Source organism: Rana temporaria, chromosome 2 (assembly GCF_905171775.1).
Source record: "Rana temporaria chromosome 2, aRanTem1.1, whole genome shotgun sequence".
Classification (NCBI taxonomy): domain Eukaryota; kingdom Metazoa; phylum Chordata; class Amphibia; order Anura; family Ranidae; genus Rana; species Rana temporaria.
The window spans coordinates 383,378,288-383,395,646 of NC_053490.1; the positions used below are offsets into that span (position 1 = coordinate 383,378,288).

A 17,359-nucleotide genomic window follows, 5' to 3' on the forward strand; every position below is an offset into this window, starting at 1 on the left:
AAAACTGTTTTTTTTCTAGGACATTAAAAACGGTCATGTGCATTAGAGTTGAAAAAGAAGAAGAGGCACGAGTAAACAATTAGTTCATATGCTGGTAAGGAGCATGCGAGTCACTGTGCTACACTTCCAGTCAGAGCAAGGGGGTTGAATGATGCAGATTGTCTTTCAACCCAGAAGACTGAAGACCTCTAGTGGAGGAAGACAAGTACTGTGGCAGATGGCTCTGGACTGAAAAAAAGAAAAAAGGCTACATTTTTTAAATTCATCTTTTAATCGAACATTTTGTCGCTTTAATTTGGACTGGGGTTCCAATTCAAATAGGTTTGATTTTACGTTTTAGACACAATTTTCAGCTGTAGAGAACATCAATAAAAGGTTTTATTTTTGTCGTAATTACCACAAGTCCAATGCCATAGTTATGTGCAAAAATCCGCAAAGTGTGGACTACAGATGGTTGTTGCAACTGATCTTCTGGAGTAAACCAGTACAAGAAAGACCTGGGATGAAATGCATTTCCAGTACAGTTCTGTCCACTGCAGAAGCTATAAACAAAGTTCCGCACCCACATAAGACTGCATTCAGTCATTTGCTTAGGAGTGGTCACAAAAGGAGGCAGCTCCACGTTCAAGTGAATACCACTTCATGTACATAGCCCAAAGGTCCGAGTAATCCTTAGTCTGTTGGGTCCTGACACTCTTCACAATCTCTCATATCTTCTGAATAATTTTCTATCTGGATTGTAGTCGTGTGGAAGTGGAATTTACTCTGAAGGCGAGAACTGGCCTCTTTCAGTACCATCTGAGAGTCTGCATCTTCATCTGGAATATAAAAAGGAAACAAGGAAAGCAGTGAGCCATCAAGTATAGAGAGGAGTCATCCTAAACCAATGACACGCTAAAAAGGGATCCAACTGGACAGGCAACTTCTCTATATAATTTTATACATTTTCTCAAATCCACCAACATAATGCACTGACCAAAACGGAAACAAGAGAAATGAATAGGGACAGTAGCACACAATATACATATATACACACACACACACACACATACATATATACATATATATATATATATATATATATATATATATATATATATATACACACACACACACACACACACACACACACACACACACACACACACACACACACCGCATGAAGCTTGAATGTTCTCCCTGTGCTTGCATAGGTTTCTGCTGAGTACTCTGCTTTCTTCTCACCAGCCAAAAGATATGCTGGTAGATTTATTAGCTTCTGTCTAAATTGGCCCTAGTATGTGTATGTATGAATGTGAGTTAGGGGCCAGGTAATGATTTGAATGTATAAAAAAAGATGTAAAACTCTGCATAAATTGATGGTGCTATACAAGTACCTGTAATAAATACATTGCACATACTTCTTATTGAAACCATATATAAACAAAATACAGAGTCAAATTTTTGTTTTATTGGCCATCAGTTTCATTGTGTAAATTTTTTCTCCAAGTAGTTCATGTTATTTCCAGTGGTATGACCATACGATCTCATATAATCCTTTTCTTAGAGAGAGGCGTACAGTGCAATCTGCGTTTCTGACAAAAGGTCTGCTTTTTCAGGACATTACCGGAGGTTAGAGCTGCACTATTAATCATTAAAAATCGTTATCACGATTTTTTTCCCCCTTGCGATCTTGACAAAGTATTTTTCTGATCTTTCTATGCTCTGCTAAAGCAGACAGCCATCAAAAGAAAAGGGGGGAAAAAAAAAGGGGGCAGTCTGCCAAGTATCAACACTCTTTAGCAGAGGAACCAAGTATAAAAACATTGTAATGATTTGTCCTTTAGATCAAAGGAATACATTGTGTGTAAATGAGGAAAGTTTAACCATGTAAACACTAAACCCTTTTCTAACATTTGTTGGTTTCCAAGTTAAAAATAAAAAAAAATTTTGCTAGAAAATTACTTAGAACCCCCAACACACACACACACACACACACACACACACTGGGTTTCCAATATCTTGCAAAGTTGACATTAGCTTATTGTTAAAGTGCAGGGTAACCTCTATTTGCTGCCTTTTGTTCCATTTATACCATTGGATGAATTTTATTAAACCCATTTGATAAATGATATTGTTCGAATTTCGGCGCTGCCCCGTGTCCTCTGCAAACTTGCTGCGCTATCCTAACTAGACCTCCTAGTTTTCATCTTGTACTACAGAATTATTAGCCTCCATGTTGTAAAATTCTGAACGTAGAAATAGTTGAGAAGTTTAGCAAAAAATACAAATGGGAAGGCCGACAACACTCAGTCCACAAAAATGCTGCGAGTTGTTAGGCCATAATGGGCCTAAAAGCATAGTGCGCGAGAGCACGAGAAATTTATATATATATATATATATATATATATATATATATATATATATATATATACACACACACACACACACACACACACACACACACACACATACACATATATACATACATACACACACACACACACACACATACATACATACATACACACACACACACCTAGATTGTCTGGCAACTTACTTATTGCTATGTGAACAGAAAGGACAGGCTGAGATACTGTAAGAGCCCAAATATGTAGACTGTGAAGAGCCTTTACACCACTTATAGAAAGCAGGGTATCCTTTACCATGTTAAAGTCCACACCTTTGGGAGTGCCTGTATGAATAAAAAAAATAAAAATAAAAAAATCTTATTGGATCGCACATACTGTTTCATATTCTTGGTTCTGTTGTTGGGATTCCATTAGCAAAAACTTACCCTCCATGAGTACAAGCAGGACATCTCTGAGAATAGTCAAGGTTGTTGCCAAAACAAGAACAGAGAACAAAAACGTGCAAATAGGGTCAATAATTTTATACTCTGGCTGAAAAAAAAAAAAAAGAAAAAAAAAAGAAAGAAGAATCAATATTACCAAATCAGCATTGGATACCCTCATGATGTACTCTCTGTACCATCTAGAATAGAACAGTCCTACATCTAAATATCAAAAGACATTGTTTGTCAACGCTCCCTTTATCCCAAGCCTACTCATTTTTGTTTGGCCATCAGCACTTCACATTCAAGTTAAATATTTTGCACAACCTGTCAATAATTCCCCTCTAACATATTTAACTAGTTGTGCAACAGATGGACAATTATGATATTCTATCAACAGAATTGTTGGCCATCTGTCTATTTTCATCCACTCGGTGATGCACCTTTCGGGAAAATGTTACAGGTCAACATGCAAACACTATATCAGACAGGTGACACAAGCTTGATCCCTACCTTTAAAAGTTAATCAATTCATGTGAGTGGCATAGATAATTATGTAAACTTGAACCTATTTGCTTCCTTTTGGTGTTTTTAATATACTATTGGAAGCCTCCCCCCCCCTTTTGAAGAGATTTCTCATTAATTCTTGTCATCAATTGAAAGCCAAGGACAAATCCCCAATAGGAACACAGATAGCAGTAAAAATCTGACAAACACACACTATTCAAAATTCGTTGTTTTGCCTGGAGCTGGGCTTTAAAAGATAAGTTCACATTTTGGAACATGTTACATGCTCCACCTGTATTTAGGGTGGAACATGTAATATGTTCCAGCAGCTGAAGCCTCTCCCCACCCCTTTCCAGTGACAACGAGCAGGTATCTTCTTCGGGTGCCCGCTGACACGGTAAAAAAAAAAAAAAAAAAAAAAAAGGAGGAATAAGAGAATGAGGGGCCGTGCCGGGCTCTGCCCACCTGGCCAGGTCATTCATTCACAGTCCTCTGAATGGGAAACTACAAGTCCCGACAGCCTTTGTGGCTGTCAGCTTGTAGTTTCAATGAGCTACTATGGCACTGTTGAGCGCTCTGGTAGTTCATTCATTCTTCCTGTATGCTCGTACGAATTATGAGAAGACAGATACATGGACAAGTCTACAGGGCATCCACAATCTACTGATCATGGGTGCAATGCATTCCAGGCACCTAGTGGAGAAAAAAAAATACAAAAAAAAAATAAAACACGCACATTTTTTTTTAACTGCAAAAAAGATGTGCATTCATTTATTTATTTTTAAAGTGAACTTATCCTTTAATCTATTAATTTCAGAGAGTACATTTAAAATGACGCAAATGTATGAAGATTTAAAAATGTTGGTAGTAGGTTACCTTGAAATAAATTACATAGGCAGCAACAAGGACTCCAAGACTTTGTAGTAAATCTCCTACGACATGAATAAAGGCGGCTCGGACACTAGGGTTATTTAGCTCTCCATGGCTGTGTTCGTGAGAACCAGAACTTCCATGACTGTGTTCGTGAGAACCGGAACTTCCATGACTGTGTCCATGTCCAGTTTGATGCAATGTCAACCCCATTCTGCATAAAAAAATTAAATACTGGTATGTTAATTTTAGATTAAGCAAAAATAGACATAATACAAATTAGTCTTTCCAAAATAATAAAAAAATGCAATTCAAGCATTGATAAAGAGGAGTTTAAAGCTCTATTGAATCAAAAAACGAAGAGTATTTAAAGGACTTCTAGCTTAAAAACTTTAATTCAGATTATACATATTCTTCTCTTGGTTAAGTTTTCAAAGAAGCTGTCACAAGTTCCAAAATAGAGCCTGTTGGCTGGGTTTTGCCAAATCTTTACTTCAAGTGACTCTAAACAATATCCTTATTCTCTAAAAAGAATCTATAAAGACACCCACTACTTAAAGCCATGTCATATATATTTCTTACTGTGCTTTTTTTTACTTCTTGTACTGTCCTCTGCGAGCACACAAAACCTCTCCTTTCCCTCTTACTTCCATTTGTATGGAACAAGCAGTACGTTAGTTGTAGTTCTGTGCACTGCTCTATGAACACTACACCTCCCATTGTCCCTAGCCCAAATCCAGAGAAGGCAACAGAAGGTGGATACATTCCTACATACAGTGGATAATGGAGAACAAATGCAGCCACCCTCCAACAGGAAGTTGAATCACAGCAGCAAAAATAAATAAGGAATGTGGGGGATTTGGAGGCAGGGAGTAATAGAAGCCAGGGAGCCTAAATCCAAGAGGCTGTCCAGGGGACCCAGTTACAACCTTTACAGGAAGAGGATAGCGGTTTAGTCATAGCTGTGCCCCTGCTTGTAATCTCTAAGGAAGGATGCCCGATGGGGTAGACAATGCCAACAGGGCAGATTGCCTGTGCCCATTGTACTCCTTATGCATGTCGATTTAAAAAAAAAAAAAATATGGGGGGGGGGGGGGGGGGGGGCGATAGCTGCTACCTTCCCTGGGGCTGCACTCCAAATAATCATTCCGATTATGGCCTTGTTCACAAAGGCCACACTATAGCGTACATCAATTCGGGGTCTTGTTTACAGGTGTTCTGTGCATCCCCATACAGGAAGTCCCATTGATGTTAATTGGGACACAGTAGCTGCACAGACACAGCTGCTGCTCCCAATATGACCTCTGTGTGGTGCGCTGTACAACTGTACATCCCTGTAAAGGCGTAAACCATAGTATGCTCCATGTGAATCAGGCCTATAACACACTGGCTCTCTTTCTCATTCTGCAGGGAGGGGATGCAGTAAATTATCAAAATAGGCTCTAACAGGCGAATTGTGCCGTTTTGTGGGGCCACATGTTTGTTTTCACTCGATCACAATCAGATATGCAGCCTCAAAATTGGAAGAGCTTCATTTCTTTTGTGATTGGTAGCAGCAGCTACTATAGACATTGGATAAGACGATGGTCAAGATCACAACGTCCGAGTAAAAGTACCAGTTTACAAGCATGTTTAGTACTTAGACAAAAGAACCGCTATTGGTTTACATACATGAGATTAACAGCTACTGCACATCCAGAGGTGATCAGCATTGCTTCGCCTTCAATTTCATAGTCTCCTGAAATGATTCGTTCCACAGCTAAATACACTAGGACTCCAGTTACTACCCAGATGGAAAGGACAGATACCAGGGCTCCCAGGATTTCTATAAATGAAATGAATACAATTTAGGCGAGCACAGCAATCAGTTGATACAGTCTACACAAGGACAGAAAGCACTGCATTCTTAGTATCCCCACCATCAGCTTCACTTTATATAGTGGTTCAGTACCCAAATGCCTACCCAAGGCCTTATTTACACGCGATTAGTGCCAACTGTGGCAAGAATCCAGCGTACTCCTAGGCTAGATTCACAGGTAGTTGTAGACAGTTGTGAGTGTCTGTAACCGCAGGTAATTGTGCCACGTGCAATTACATTGAAAAGTCTCAGACAGCCGACATCGCTGTCATATGAGCAAAAAGAAAACTAGAGAGTGGAGAAGGACTGACCATATGAGTAACACAGCATATATTATATTTAAAAGATCATGCATCATGTCCTCCAAATGGAGGATGATTTATTACCCAAACACCATAGACTGTAATATGGGCTCCACTCCCTCCTCATTTATATAGCATGTCAGCCGATATATGGTGATCGCATGATATGCTTGGTTTGCCCAAAATATCAGTTCTCAGTCATCCTCCTCGATAGAAGCCAGTTGATGTGTCACCGTATGTCCACAGTGAGAGTCACTGAGATCCTTTACAGATTGTCTTATAGGCATTATTATCATGCATTATCATGCACCGCAGGATCGCAAGGCAGAAGGACGATTGTTTTATGTTACATGTTTTAGTTCTGTTTTTGTCAACCTTTTGTTTGAGTTGCCATATCCATTGACCATGCTGCCCAGTGGCATTCGGGTACACATCCAGCCTGCTGCTATATGATCTTTCTCCATTTGGAGGACATGATTTTCAATTGATTGTTTAACCTATTAATCCTAACACTGTATGCTGTGTCACTCACATGGACAGTCCCTCCACTACTCTAGTGGGAATTTTTTGCTCATATGCAGTACAGAGACTAGAGTGACACTACATTAATTTGGTATGTGGCGTTTGCTTGGGGCATCACTGTGTTTGGACCAATGTCAGTTGCCCTCAACCTGTGTTTTTTTTGTATGACGCGGTCACACCATTGCTTTTTACAGGTTTAGCATCTGCAACCACCTAAGAATTCAGATGCAGGAACGTGCTGACACTAAATGGCATGTGTGAATAAGGCCTAACTGTGCCATTAGCCAAAGTCCCACCAACACCACTATCTTACTATTTCCTAATGGAAAGTACCTGCTCGATGCCAACCAAAATTCATTGTTTTTGTGGCTGGACGGGACGACATCCAAAGAGCAAATAAACTTATCATCATGCTTGCAAAATCTGTCAGAAGGTGAGCAGCATCTGTCATGATTGCCAAACTGTGTGCAAAGTAGCCGCCTGTGAAATAAAGTTTAAAAAACATTAAGAAGGGTGTCAATGATTAATTGCTCTTTTTATTCAAAAAACATAATAAAGAAGGCAAATATAAAAAAAATTAGCCCATACTTTAGACAAAGGCACAAGCAAAAGCACAATTGTAACGGAACCCCAAATGGGACAGGGGTTAAATCCGTTCACGATATTCCATTCCACCCAAGACAGCTTATCGACACTCCACAATCAGGCAAACGAAAACGACCGATAAGAATTCCCCCCAGAAACGAGACACACAGCTCTGGTTGAGGTTTAAAACAGGGAATGAATCTTTATTCATTAAATAGCACAAATAGCAGGCTGTTCATCTCTTAACCCCCACATCCCCTTCCCCTCCACCTGCTGCAAGAACCTCTAGAAGATTCTGTCCAATTTTAGCTTTCTCTGGAACTTAAGCTGGCCATACAATGGTAGATCAAACATATATTTGTACGAACTTTAGTACAAAGATTCTCAGAACTTTTGGTGAATTAACAAATGTCCGCTGAAAATACTTTAACCATTTGTCAGGTGAAACATATGTACAAGACCCTTTCGCACGTCCGTTTTTCAGGCAGACATGCTCAAATGGTCTCTATGGACCGGTGGATGTAAACTGACTTGTGCAGCACCTACCTCCAATCCGATAAAAGACAAATGGAAGGGGATCCACTGCTGATCAGCACGCTGTGTCCTAAAATTGCATATACATGCATCGTTTAAATAAGCGCCCTTTGAAGTATCTGGGGCAGAAAGCATGCTGCAACTGCACCAAAGAAGTGCCTGCACCATTTCAAAAATAAGCAGCAGCTGCTTTGATATGAATGGGCACCATACAGAATAATGTTATTTCCAGTGTCATACAGTGCAGCACAACAGTAAACGCAGGAGAAAAGCGAGAGCAAGAAACTGATTATTTTGGGGGGTGCGCAGTCTTTTCCATGTAATCCCACATCCGATGCAGCATATGCTGCGGGATGTATTCAAGTAAATAGCCAGCAGCTTGGCTTCTGCAGGTAGAGCAGATTACAACAATAAATATAGATACGTGGGTTGCGCTACAGCAACACCACAACTACAGTAGCTGCTAGCACAAAATGGTGCAAACTCAAAATTGATTATTAAGGGTAGGGTTGCACCAATACCGATACTAGTATCGTAGCCGATACCGAGAACTTGTACTCATGCAAATGCTCTGATGCTTGACCCGATACTTAGACAGTCAGGGACGATCTGTGTGCCGAGTTACAATAACCAATCTCCCTGCGTGGCTTTCAATAAAGCAGCCAAGTTCAAATACATATTTGTATGAGAATTTAAAAAACATTTATTATTGTGTATGTTTCCTCTGGATTCCGAAGGCTGTTTTTTGTTTTTTTTCTTGAACTTGTGACCAGCAGACAGGCTGGGAAAGAGCTGGGTCACAGGATGGCTGTAAAAATATTATGAAAAAAAGGGTACTTTGATTTCTCTTAAAATAAATACAGTGCCATCATTCATATATAGTACATAAAGAGAAGGGATAATGTAAATTAAAAGGCATGTGTTTAGTATTACTTTAAGGTCTTAAAGCGGAGGTTAATCCTTTTTTTTTCCGCTGTACATACCTTCTTATAGTTCTTTTCACCCGGCTTCCGGGTTCTCACTACCCTGGGGAGTAGGTGTTCCTATGAAGATGCGTAGAGGATTGACGTGCGGGTAAGGCGTGTCACGAAAATAGACGAACTGGGACTCGGCTTTATACGGCGCCTGGGCAGTCAGCTCTACACGGCAGGCGCAGTATAGAAGTCCTAGTTCGTCTATTTTCGGAACGGGTGACGTGCCTTACCCGCACGTCAATCATCTACGCCTCTTCATAGGAACGCCTACATGCGGGAGTGAGAACTCGGAGCCGGGTGAAAAGAACTATAAGACGGTAAGTACAGCGAAAAAAAAAAAAAAAAAAATACCAGCATACTGTAGAGGTCAGCAGTATACTGGATGTAATGGTATATAGGTGATTTTTAGTGTGAACCTCCGCTTTAACTATATAATTTACAGCTACCATTCATATATTACTTCATGCATATTGCAACAAAAGATTTTGACCATCTCTCCTGGAGCACATAACATAGGCAGGGGAACTTCAGAAGCAGAATTTCTCCCTGATCCCTGACTGTAACCTATTTGAAAATTAGTCTCTCCACCTATGATGTCAATCCATATGGGTGACCTTTGACTTAATCACTTCCACCCAGCATATGATCAAATGATGGCCAGGCAGGTGCTTTCCCATCCTAACTGGACGTCATATGGCATCCTGTCAGGAAGTGCCGATCGCAGCGCAATCTGTCACCAGCTGTGTCCACGGGACACAGCCAATGATTGGACAATCTACCGGCTCGCTGCTGGTACCATGCGATCCATGACAGCAGGTCACATGACAGTTGTACACAATGAATGGCTTCCTTTCATGCCATCCATTATGTTGCTAGCTGCGATTGGTCAATGTGATCACATGTTACAGACAGGGTCAATCACAGCCCATTTGTACCATTTGATTAGCTTTGACCAATAACAAAACAAACTGAAAGATTCAGTTTCATTGAATTAAATGCTTGCATATAGAAAGTGTAATTACCTGCTATGAGCAAACAAAGTAAAAAAAATCCTAATCACTTCCCCAGAGTAGCGCAACACAACTTTTTTTTTTTTTCTCCATATGGTCACCAGTCACTGTACTGGTTACAGTGCATTGTTTTCTTCATTTTCCAAAAAAATTACAACTACAAAAAAACACCACCATGCCTTTTAATAAATACCTTGAACTGTCTACTTTCCAAAAAGGGGTCATTTGGGAGTGGGGCCTTTCTACTGTACTGACATTTAAAGTAATTGTAAAGGCGCAGCTTTTTCCCTATAATGAGATGGATATAGATATAGATATAGATATATAGATAGATATCTCTCTATCTCTATCTAACATCTATCTCATGTTATACTTTCCTGCTCTGTTGCAGTGGGTTTCCCTCTTCTGTGATCCTGGCCCCTCCCTCCTGTTCAGTGTCCCCACAGCAAGCAGCTTGCTATGGGGGCATCCAAGCTGAGTCACAGCTCCCTGTGACCATTCAGACACAGAGCTCTGACCTGGCCCTGCCCCCTCTCTCCACTGATTGAGACACTCATGGACATCGCTGGACAGAGAGGGACCTCGGGTAAGGGTTGGGGGGCAGAGGAAGGTTGCTGCACACAGAAGGCTTTTTATCTTAGTGCATAGAATGCATTAAGGTTAAAAAACAAAACAAAACAAAAAAACACACACACACACACACGTCTGCCTTTACAACCACTTTAAGGGACTCAAGAAATGATAGCCTGTCAGTACATCAGGATTAGTCAATTTTCAGATACTGTATATACCATAGTTTTTGTACCAACTTTCCTACAGACCAAATATACACTGATTTGGGTTATTTTCACCAAAGAAACGTAACAGAATACAGTGTGCGCTAAACTTATGAAGAACTATTTATTTGCAACATTTTTCTTAACGGTAACCAAGAAAATCATGTTTGTTTTTTTCCAAATCAGTCCTTTTTCAATTAGCAAAAAATTAAAAAAATACAGTGGTGATTAAATACCACCAAAACAAAGCTCTATTTGTGTGAACAAAATGATGAAAATTTTGTTTGGGTACAGTATTGCATGACTGCGCAAATTGTCCTGGGCAGTAAGGGGGTAAAAGTGTCCTGTATTGAAATGGTTAAGAATTTTATCACAAATTTATGTTTGTGAAAATGTATATGTTGGTGCAAATAAAGAGTATCACGGACAGTACTCAATTTTCTCTAACACAAATTTAAAAAGAAAGGTACAGCCTATATGGAAATGCAACACAAATCCCACAGGTTTCTCACCTATAACTTCTCCAATCATGAACAGCAGGCAGACACAAGATGCCACATATAGTTTCCTCCTGGCACGTTCCTTTTCTGTGTTCTGCCATTCTTCCTGAGACCGATGTGAGTGACAGTGTTTATTCCCTTGGTGACCCAGTTCAATGTCATTCAGGTCTGACACATAGGTGAACACAGGGCCCCGGAAATCATTCCTAGGGACTCCAGAGTACGACCTAGTAAAAATAGACATATTTAATATAAATTGGTAAAAAAAGGGGCACATTGTCCTTAAAGCTGAAGTCTGATCTACTTATAAATTTGCCTTCCTTGGTTCCTCCCCCCATCCTCCTAACTAAACAATTTTTTTTAAATTCAAAATAGTTATTAGCATTGAAATGGGCATAACAAACACCAATGCTGACAAAATCATGCACCTGTATTGTATATATTCAAAGGAATAGAAAAGACAAGGCTTTTTCAATATAGCTTACACAGAAGGAATGCATTACATAGACAACTGGCAAGTTCTCAAATTGCTGAAGACAAATAAAACAAGAGACCTAATCACAGACAGTTCACAGGAATGAAGTGCAAAATAATATAGCAATAATTAGAGTATAATTGATTGAGAAACTATGAAAGCCTAAACCAGGGGTGGCCAACGAGTGGCCCGCAGAGCCCTCTGATGTGGCCCGCAACCTCCTGCTCTGGAATGGGGGGTTGGCAAGCCCAGATCGCAGGTTGCCGACCATCCATACCACAGCATTAGTGTTGCGAATGAAGCTGGTGGTAGAGGAAGAAAGCGTCAGCAGAGTAGTGCCCCATAAGCCAATGCTTCCTGTACAGCGCCAACTTTTGCCATAGGCGGAGTCTATGGCAAAGTTCAGCTAACCCACAGGATAGACACAGGTGCAGTACGCTGCACCCGCGGTGTGGGCAAACTGCAGCACATCAGCGTGAAAGCAGTCTTAGGCCCTTTTCACACAATCGGCCCGACCCAATTTTATCCTCAATTCACCTCTATAGAGAGGCAGATGTAAACAGACTTTTGCCCGCTTACGCACGCCTACCTCCAATCCGCAAAAAAAAAAAAAAAAACAGAAGGGAATTTGTCCCCTTCCTTCTGGACAGATCGGAGGGCCTATAGAATAGCCGTGACCTGTCATCCGCACGCTCCGTTCATTCTGGCCCACGACTGGTTACCAAGTTGCTTAAGTGGCCCTCGCTCTTCAAAAGGTTGGGCACCCCTGGCCTAGACCAAAACTGTTGTGTGCCATCTCAAATAACAGATGAAAAATGAGTAGATTGAATTACAGCTTGAGTATATTGGAACTAAACACCACTGTTCAACATGAAGTAGGAGCTGCATCTAATGTGCAGCAAGTAAAAACTTCTGGCTGCCACATACCCCAAATTGTTCAGATTTTCATTGCATACCTTGTTAGATCCAGTGTTGTTAATACTAGATCACTGCACTTTATACAATATTATAAGCAAATCATGGCTGGTAGAAGGGGCCAGCAGGGTGCTGTACAACGGCCAATCCTATGTGGTAAAATACTGCATGTGGCAACAATTGTGCAAATGTTCAATTCACTAAGCATGTGTAGTTAAGTATTGCATGCAGTATTTGCTCGATTGGGCAGTAATTACTGCATCAGTTAATTCAGTAATTTACTGCATTGAGCTGGTTGCTAAGGAGCGCGCCGGGAAGCTGGCCGCCACGTCCTTAACAACCGATGACTTATCAGCTGTCAGCGGGCTTCCCCGCTCATAGCTAAACCCTGGTGGTAATTATCGAATGCTTTTTAATGCTTATTTGTGAATTGGACTTAAGAGCTTTTTATGCAGCATTTACCGGCACATTTATTTTTTACCGTAATTACCACATAAATGGTCTTTTTGTGAACTGAACTTACTTTACTGCATGCGATAATGTATGCAAATAAGTAATGATACCCTTATCGCATGTGGTAAAGCTTTGTAAATTGACCCCTTAGCCTCCTGAAAACACAACAGTATTCTGCCTATTTCTCTCAAGTGCCTGATGAAAGCGGTGGACTGGCTCTTGGGGAGGAGTTAAGCAAATAACAATATGCCTTGATGGGTGGGTGTCAGACTGGAGGACTCCTGTCCTTTGCTCTCTGGTTTATGCAATCTTGGCCCCTGAACTTTGCACTCCTGGCCCAAAGCAGCATAGGCTCAGGTATAATAAAACCCTACCCCTTAAAGCCCTTCCTACAATTCACTGGGGCTTAAAACATTTGTTCTGGTAAAGAGCAAAGTTTTCAGGATATAAAGTCTTTTTTTTGCAGGGACAATTTTTTTTTTTTTTAAACGGTCATCACTCTCAAGCTACTATTGAGAGAAGCATCGGTCACATAGGAAGCGCATTGTTTTCATTAAGTAGCCCGTACCGGCTGTCCATAACAAGCATGCAGATTACGAAGTTTGGAAAGAAGTAAAACCTGTTTACTTGTTCAGAAGTCAAAAACACAGAAAGTACTGGAGAGAGAGGATCAGCAGAGACACCAGGGAAAAAGAATTCCACTGAGAAGGGTCAGCGGCACCCTCCATACTTGCTCAGCCTAGATTTTCTTCAGGCTGCATCCATGACTGAGCATCATGTTTTTCGGGGTGTTTTGTTGCGTATTTTTGTACAGCCTTTTCCAAGGAGCTTTGGCGTTTTTGTATTAGCCAAATAAGAAAACGATCATCTGTTACAGCATTTATTGCTGTGTGTTTCTGCTTTCAGCGACTTCAAAAATGCACCAATCCATCAAAATCAAGCTACAAAAGTAGTGCCAAAACGTATTTTCGAGTTTTAAGTGTTTGAATGGAGTAGAGAAAAAAAAAACACCTGATAGTGTGTACCAGGCTCTATTCACACTTACACTCGTAGCAATTCTGCCCAAGGTCTCAAAACACACTTCAGTCGCAAAACACATGGCTCAGGTGCCATTCTTTTCAATGGCACCTAAAACGCGGTGCAGTTTTGCAAGCATGGCAAATCGCATCACATGAAGCTTGCAGCGCAAAAGAAGCTCCTGATCCTTTTTGGGGCAACAAGCTTCACGCACTGCGCTTTGCTGCAATTGTGTGACAATCAGGGAATAACCACACTGCGTTTTAGGTGCCGCTGAAAATAATGAACCCGAGGTTTGTGCTTGTAGTGCATTTCAAGACTGCAGGCACTTTTGCAGTAATTCTGCCCGAGATCCCAAAACGCCAAGTGTGAATGGAGCCTCAGGCCCCATTCACACCTGAGCTGTTCTGAAGCTCTAGAGCAGGGGTGTCAAACTCCATTTCATCGTGGGCCGCATCAGCATTACGATTGTCCTCAAATGGGCCGGTTTTATCTGCAAGATTAGATGTCCAGAGCATCCCCCCCCCCCCTTTACATTAGATGTCAATAGCCACTCCACCATCAGAAGTTGAGTCCCCCCACTCTCTCTTACATCACAGTGTACCCCCTTTCCTTATGCTGCTGCTGGGAAGAAGCTGGATGCATTGCTTGAAAGCAGAAAGTAAGGGTCTGGAGTAGGACCAGGAGGAGGGCTGGAGCTTTCCTGCAGCTGCAGGAGAGGTGCGAGGGCCACATGAAATGACCTGGAGGGCCGGATTCAGCCCACAGGCCTTGTGTTTGACACCTGTGCTAGTCTAGAGCACTCAACAACCAAAATCCTTACAGGCTCTTCACCTACAAGCACCTATAGCTCGTCGCCTGGTGCTCCAAAAGTTATTTGAACTGCTTTTGGAGTCAAAACTGGATGTTTCTGGCCCCAAAGTCTTGAACGGGAACACCTGAAAATCCATACATCAAGGGTTTTCATGCATTTCCTGTAGTCCACCCCTGTGCTTTCAATTGGCTAAGGCCGGGTTCACACTTAGGCTCGATTCACACCTATGCATGTTGCTTTTGAGCGTTTTTGCGGTGCTTGCTGCGTTTTTTGACTTGCGTTTTTGCCGCGATTTTCGTTTTAATTTTTTTTACATCAATTTTAATTTTTTTACAACCAGCTATAAACAGGTTAAAAAAAAAAAACGCAAATCGCGGCAAAAAACGCAGTACGTTTTGGATGCGGGTCCATTGAATTCTATTGCATGCAAAACGCTGCTTTTTGCAGGAAAAAAAGTCCCCGACCCTTTCCAAAAACGCAGAGGCACAACAAAGCATTGATGTGAACACGTTCCATAGGAAACCATGTTAAAAAATGTCCCTGCATTTCTGCAAAATGCATCAAAAAAAGCATTAGTGTGAATGGAGCCCAAGGCCTGATTCACACCTATGCAGGTTGCAGTTTACATACTCCATGTGCATTTTTCAAAACACACTTTTGATCCATTGAAGCCTATGGAACAAAAAAAATAGAAAAAAGTCCCTGGGCCTTTCCATAAAATGCACAGATGTAAACTACATCCATAGGAAACCATGTTAAATGGACTGTAGTGTTTCTGCAAAACTGAATACGCACTAAAAAAATGCATAGGTGTGAACCAGGCCTCATGCGAATTGGATGCAAGTTTACACGCATCCAATTCACATGATAGGAAACTGACTGGCTCTTAATAGAGCCAGTTCACACAGCTCCGGGGGGCGGCCGAGGTCGGCATCGGAAAAGGGTCCTGTTCCTCTTTGGTTCCTCTGGGGATGGTGCGCTTGCAGGACGGGGAAACGGGAAAAAAAAGTCCTGCAAGCAGCGTCTGTGGGGTGGTGCAGAAGCGCTGTATACACTGTTACCAAAACGCCCCTGGCCTATTGGAAATGAACAGGCAGCGCTGCTGCAGCGCCTGCAATTTTATATTATAATTTTTTATTTAATTCTGGGCATATTCACGCACAATGGAGAGCGGACGCAGCGCTTTGCTCTCTTATGTGCGTTTTTTGTATAAACTTTATTTAAAGTTTACAAAACGTATTTGTTCACGGCTTTGCATAGCTGTGCAATGCGCTACGTTGCTGTACATTTTGTTTAAGACCCCCTTTCACACTGGGGCCAGCAGTAAAGCGCCACTGAGTTTTAGCGGCGCTTTTTCAGCCGAACAAAAGGGTTGAAAGAGCCGTGTTGCAGCGCTGCCAAAAACAATGGTTAAGCGCCGCTTTACTACTGACGCGCCGTGGCCCCAGTGTGAAGGGGGGGGGGGGGTCTTAAACAAAATGTACAGCAACGTAGCGCATTGCACAGGTATGCGTAGCCGTGATTGAAGTGTATGTTTTGTAAACTTTAAATAAAGTTCATACAAAAAACACACACAAAAGAGTGCAAAGCGCTGCGGCAGCTCTCCATTGTGCATGAATGTGCCCTGAATATATATATATATATATATATATATATATATAACAAATGAAAATATATCTCAGTGGGTTGACTAGACTAGCAAAGACTAGTTGCCCATAGCAAAGTTTCAGTTGTTAGGAATCTATGGAGAGCATTGCTGTGGTCTCCATACATAATGAAGAGAAGTAGTGTGGAGTGGGCCACACATGGTGGAGGTGGGGGTTACACACAACATGCACGGTGCTCAGCAGGTGTGGAGGAGATGAATGGGAAGTGCTGGGACTGTGGGAAGTTCTCACCGTGAGTCTCCTTTGATGAGGTGCAGCGTCTCGTCTCCTTCCATCCTGGTCTCCTGGGGATATACTCAGCGCTGTGTCTCTCTCGCTCTCTTTATCTCCTAGGGGGGAGTTCGTGTGAATGGAGCGCCGGGTGCAAAGAGCCGGCTGCAAAAGCCTCGGAATTCCCGAACAGCGCCTCCCGTGTAGAAGCCAGAGACCCCCCTGTGTGCAGCGGGCTCACCCTCCCACCAATCAGCGCTGCACACGGAGCCCTCCATGCCTGTACCTCAGCATGGCCCACACACACCACACTATTACCTGTGCTGACACAAACCCCCTCCTATGTCATTACTGAGCCCCTTCCCTCACACACTTGTGGCAACCCCCTCTAAAAAGTCATGTCGCCTCCTCACTGCCAGTTTTTACCCCATAAAATAATGGCGCAACACGCTTTGCGCACCCCCGTTCGCTTGAATGGGTTGTGTTTGGCAGCCAGTTGCCGACACAGGGTATTATTTGTGCCTGTTCCCCTTTTACGCTGCATTCGCAGCTGAGCGTCGCGTTTTCAAGAGTTGATTTGGGCAATTTTTCAGGGGT

At 41.9% G+C, this 17,359-nt stretch overlaps 1 protein-coding gene across 1 annotated transcript; it reads right to left on the reverse strand.

Moving 5' to 3' along the window:
• Positions 1 to 250: 250 nt before the first annotated feature.
• Positions 251 to 16,994, reverse strand: SLC30A2 (solute carrier family 30 member 2). Its single transcript, XM_040337899.1, has 8 exons — positions 16,784 to 16,994; positions 11,224 to 11,438; positions 7,166 to 7,312; positions 5,822 to 5,975; positions 4,157 to 4,364; positions 2,777 to 2,882; positions 2,540 to 2,674; positions 251 to 818 (listed from the first exon to the last, which is right to left on the reverse strand). Exons 1-8 carry the CDS (start codon positions 16,825 to 16,827, stop codon positions 673 to 675), a joined length of 1,155 nt encoding a protein of 384 aa, XP_040193833.1. The 5' UTR covers positions 16,828 to 16,994; the 3' UTR covers positions 251 to 672.
• Positions 16,995 to 17,359: the final 365 nt, after the last annotated feature.

Bases quoted from the DNA above. Each gene is read 5' to 3' on its own strand.
- SLC30A2 (XM_040337899.1), bottom strand. From the start codon at position 16,827: ATGGAAGGAGACGAGACGCTGCACCTCATCAAAGGAGACTCACG. The intron at 5,976-7,165 runs GTACTTTCCATT...TTTCATTTATAG, and splicing joins TTTTGGTTGGCATCGAGCAG to AAATCCTGGGAGCCCTGGTA. The intron at 2,675-2,776 runs GTAAGTTTTTGC...TTATTCATACAG, and splicing joins CCTGCTTGTACTCATGGAGG to GCACTCCCAAAGGTGTGGAC.